This window comes from Gossypium hirsutum, chromosome A06, assembly GCF_007990345.1.
Source record: "Gossypium hirsutum isolate 1008001.06 chromosome A06, Gossypium_hirsutum_v2.1, whole genome shotgun sequence".
Classification (NCBI taxonomy): Eukaryota; Viridiplantae; Streptophyta; class Magnoliopsida; order Malvales; family Malvaceae; genus Gossypium; species Gossypium hirsutum.
The window spans coordinates 29,593,179-29,597,891 of NC_053429.1; the positions used below are offsets into that span (position 1 = coordinate 29,593,179).

The window sequence follows — 4,713 nt, forward strand, 5'->3', positions numbered from 1 at the left end:
TTGGAAACCCTTTAATTTGTATTAAGCTTGAATGACAGTAATGTTCATTTTGAATTTATAAAAGATGCATTCTCATGGTTGAATGAATGTCTATTATGGCTGATTTAGTTATAGGAGTTTTACTTGTTTCGATATTGGTTGGTATTTGTATGGAACTATATATGTAAGAGTGGCAAGGAGGTTTGGTAAATAGCCTTATACTGTCCACACGGGTAGACACACAGGCGTGTGGTTAGGCCGTGTGTCTCATGTACATAAAAATATCAAGTCAGTATGTATGGTATTAAACACACGGGCAGAGACACGGTCGTGTGTCTCAGCCATGTAGAGGACACGGCCCAGCACACGGGCGTGTGCCTTGGTCGTGTGACATTATGAGCATGCTAACGTCAGAAATAGAATACCCAGATTTTTGCACACGGGCGTGTCGTGGCCGTGTGAGGGATACGGGCCGATGACATGGGCGTGTGTTTGGCCGTGTGAAAACCCCTGTAGGTGTGAATTAGAAATTAATTCTACACGGGCGTATTACCCTTCCACACGGGCATGTGTCCCTGTGTTAAGTGACATTTTTCTATAAATGGAAAAAGGGCCTGAAATGGTCTCAAATGATTTATGATGTGTGTTTTGGGCCTTGTAAGCCATATTCATGGTATGTTGATAAGTTTTAAAATAGGACAGAGTGTCGGTAACTCGGAAAGGAATGAAAGCTTGAGTTTAAAGTTGAGTAACGCCTCGTATTCTGTCACGGTATAGGATACGAGTATGGGGTGTTACACTAGATGGTTCCCAATGAATTACAGTTCTCGTCGCTGACTTTATACGTATATTCCATGGATAGCTTTGTTTTCTTAGTGCTGGACACCATTCGATTATACATAAAGGCCAAATTGGTTTCTGTTTGTTCTTTCCGATCAAAACATGGACCATTATCCTATTGTTAGTGTTGTTGAGCTGGTCGAGTAACTAGTTCGAGACTTGTGTGATTTTCATTAGCAAGATCAAGGTGGAGAATTGGCTAGTTTTTTGAGGATTTTCATGGTGTTTGTCAGACTAGGTGAAGTCAGAGATGATGTCAGTGCCAGTATAGAAGCTGAAGGTGAAGGAGGTGGTGGTGATGGTTCTGGGGAGGGAGGAGACTTTCTCCTTAAAATTTTTTAATAATATTTTTGTAACTTCTAATAATTTTTTTAAAATTTAAATTTTTAAAAAGTAATTTTTTTTACTAACGTGGCATGTTATATCAACATACTATATTAATATCGTTTATCACATCAATGTTGTCAACTATCAAACTAGTCAATTAATGGTTTCCATTTTTATTTGATTTTTTTTGTCATAAAAAGGCTCAAATACTATATTATTTTAAGAATTTTATTTATTTATTTATTTTTTATTAAAGGTGTTTTTTTACCATAAGCCTTTTCTAGGCATGTAAAGATTAGATTGCTCTGAAAGACTAGGCATTAGCGAGGGTGGATGATGTCATACTAGAAACAGAACAGAAGGATATGAGTTTGCAATTTTACGGTACCAAACATGTGGGCATTTTTGGGCATGGAAAAGGTAATACAAGCATTGGGGAAACATGCTTTGTGGTAGAATTGCCAAAAAGCAAGCATTAACAACAGTGAGAAATGGATTCCTAGTGGTAAGCAAGTAACTGCTTGCGTTAGAGAGTACTCTGAAAAGACTACATATGAAATATGAAAAAAAAAAAAAAAAGATGAAATATTTCAGGAGGTTTCACCAGCAATGTGTTTGATGAAATGGGTGACTGGAAACTGGAGGAAAAGTTGTGAATATGGTTGTATTTGCTTGTTTTAGTTGAGATTTGGCTTTCTTCTTTTTGTGGAAGAGACTATTTGAGCGTTCTTCATACTCCAAGCATTGAGGGTTGGAATATTGACATCTAATGTGCCATTGTTGAATGCATATAGGTAGGCCTGGTTATCAATGGCTAGCTTGGGATAAACTCTGGCAGTGATGCAAGCTCTTCCTTCCCCACCAAAGCTCTCCACAATAGAATGATCTATCTGCAATTTTGGGTATCCGATTGTATCAGTCTATAGAAAACTTTGCAAATGTTATAATTGAGGTGTTAAAGCAGATATAACATACAAGACTTCTCAGTGAAATCTTTTCATTGAGAGGGTCTATGTCAATGAAAGCTCCATAAATGGTCTTTTGGGGTCCTTCCTCTACTGATGACCTGCTCTGATCACTGCACATGAGCACTACATAGTTGTCCTCACTTCTAAAAACGCGAAAGAAGATTGCGGTTTGCTCTGTCAAGTCTTTCGAAGCTAAAACCAGTATTCCAAATGGTCCAACATTGCTTCGAACTGATGCTGTCTTTTGACTACAGAGCAGTTTTGGATCAACCCAACTTGGATCCATTAATTCAGCCTCCTTTAAGCTGGACAAACTGAAGGAAACTTCGACATCGGCCTTTAGCAAAATGAAGCCAATATAGTTAACTAATATTTCACCTGTAAGTAATTCCTGAGCATCAAGCATAATTGAGAAATAAAACAATACCTGTGAAGCTGTAATGCCTGAGACTTCAAGTACAGATCCACCCTTAAGTTCCTTGTTCTCGAAGCTGACTTTTATGGTATGCTGCTTCTCAATCTCTTCCAGTGGCCATTGAATCAATTGCTTACCAGTTTTACTAAGGAGAATGGTTCGAGGAATCGACTGAAAACAAACATCAGTTATGTTAGAAAACTTGGAATCTTCAATCTGAACCACTTGCAATTATATTATGTGACTACCAGGATTACAGGTTATATTACCTGAAGACCAGACCAACCTTTCTTGACGTCATCTGTTGTATTATCGGACTCTAATATCCATCCCCATAAAATCCTTCTCTTCTTGCCACTGTCGAAAAATGTCTTTGAAGCATAAAAGTTACCATAATCATATCGTAAATCTGAATCGTTGTCCAAAAAATCAGTGTCAACCAAAAAGTTATCTGTCACGGAGGTATAGTTTCCTAGTACATAGTGATCGCTGTTGTCGAAGCTTGCCTTGAGAACATGTTTTGTGAATTTGTCAAGTGAAGAGGTTTCAACTCCATTTTTTCCATCAATGGAAACTGGATAGAAATCAGGACATTCCCACATGCCAGTCCTTGTGGATGAGTGAATAGGTTCTTTGCTCTGGGACCATGTAATGAAATCTTGACTTCGATAGAGCAGTGCCCTTCCATGGCCATCCATCTCGTTTCCAACTAAGACTCTCCATAATCCATCAGGGCCTTGCCAAGCAGTTGTTGGATCCCTAAAGTTCTTTGGGTCAATACCATCAACAGGGGACATTAGAGGATTATGAGATGATTTTACCCATTCCCTTAGCAGAGGATCAGATAGGTTCTTTGGCTCAGCCAAGTTCTGAACTTGACGATTCATGGTATCACTTCCAGTGTATAAAATGACAGGTTTCTCCCCGGAAAGGAACGTGGTTGAGCCTGACCAGCAACCATTGATATCGAAAGGATCACCGGGAGAAAGTGCAATATCAAGATTAATCCAGTTGACAAGATCATATGATATTGAGTGAGCCCACGTTATGTTGCCCCACACTGCAGCATACGGATTATATTGATAGAACAGATGGTAAACTCCCTTGTAGTACATTGGACCTGAGGTAGATGGATCATATGGAACATTATTACAAAATTAACCACAGTTTGTTTGTTCATATGAGGAATTGCAGGAATATCATGACCATAACACATGAAAAGCTTAACCAGGAGAAACAAAATGGCTTACCATTAGGATCTGCAGTGCCATAAGTGCCCCGTTTGAGGATTACATGTCAAAAAACACACAAAAAAGAAAAAGTCAACTCTGTAAAACTGGGTATAAAGACGGGAAGTCGAAGTTGTAAGGAAACAAACCATTCATCCAGTTTTTGGGAGGCTGAAAGTGGTAGCCAGTTCTATAAGGCTGATCCCTTGGAAGAGATTGATGCTTTTTGTCTTGTCTATGAGATTGAACTCCATTTCCCAACAACAAAAGCCAGAAGCCAATGACCAAAACAACAGATTTCTCCATTGTAACCTCCAGCTTCAGGTAAGTCATCAATGGCTCAATGGTTGTTATGTAGTTCCCATAAAGATATTAACAAAATGAAGACAGTTTCAGGATGGTAGGCTGAATCATATTCTGGTTAACTTTTTCCCCATTTGTTCCTGTAACAGTGCAGGGTCAACTCAAAAACCCAAATGAATAAGGAAAGAGTGCCAGACTTATATAGCAATATAGATAAGTTTATTAAATTTAATACTCTTACTAATGCAACTTGTCCATTTAATTATATGCTTAGTTTCTATAAGTAACAAATGAGATACCAATTACCTGACAAGAAAACACGTGATTGTGTCTTTATTATCAATCTATTCAAAAGAGTTTAATTATTTCCCAATCCCTATACTTTTCACAAGATTTTAAAATTTGAATTCCAATTGGGCTTCCATTAAATTAAATTATGACATTTTAATAATTTAAATTTGCTCATGCAATCGAATTAGCTATCACCCGCTTTTTTCTCTCTCACTGATTTTTTCTTTCTTCTTCTCATTCGCTCCACATGTCTTCTCTCTTTTTCAATTTACAGATTTATTTTGTGAGTATCTTTGTTATCTTTACAAGTTATGATAAACAGATAACGATGTCTGTCGTTCGCTAAAACTCCACATGTAAC

General features: G+C 37.8%; 1 protein-coding gene across 1 annotated transcript; it reads right to left on the reverse strand.

Moving 5' to 3' along the window:
* Window positions 1-1,523: 1,523 nt before the first annotated feature.
* On the reverse strand, window positions 1,524-4,230 carry LOC107962860 (beta-fructofuranosidase, insoluble isoenzyme CWINV1). The gene is made up of 6 exons (XM_016899413.2): window positions 3,908-4,230; window positions 3,780-3,788; window positions 2,799-3,649; window positions 2,542-2,700; window positions 2,122-2,451; window positions 1,524-2,036 (listed from the first exon to the last, which is right to left on the reverse strand). Exons 1-6 carry the CDS (start codon window positions 4,089-4,091, stop codon window positions 1,824-1,826), a joined length of 1,746 nt encoding a protein of 581 aa, XP_016754902.1. The 5' UTR covers window positions 4,092-4,230; the 3' UTR covers window positions 1,524-1,823.
* Between the last annotated feature and the right edge of the window lie 483 nt (window positions 4,231-4,713).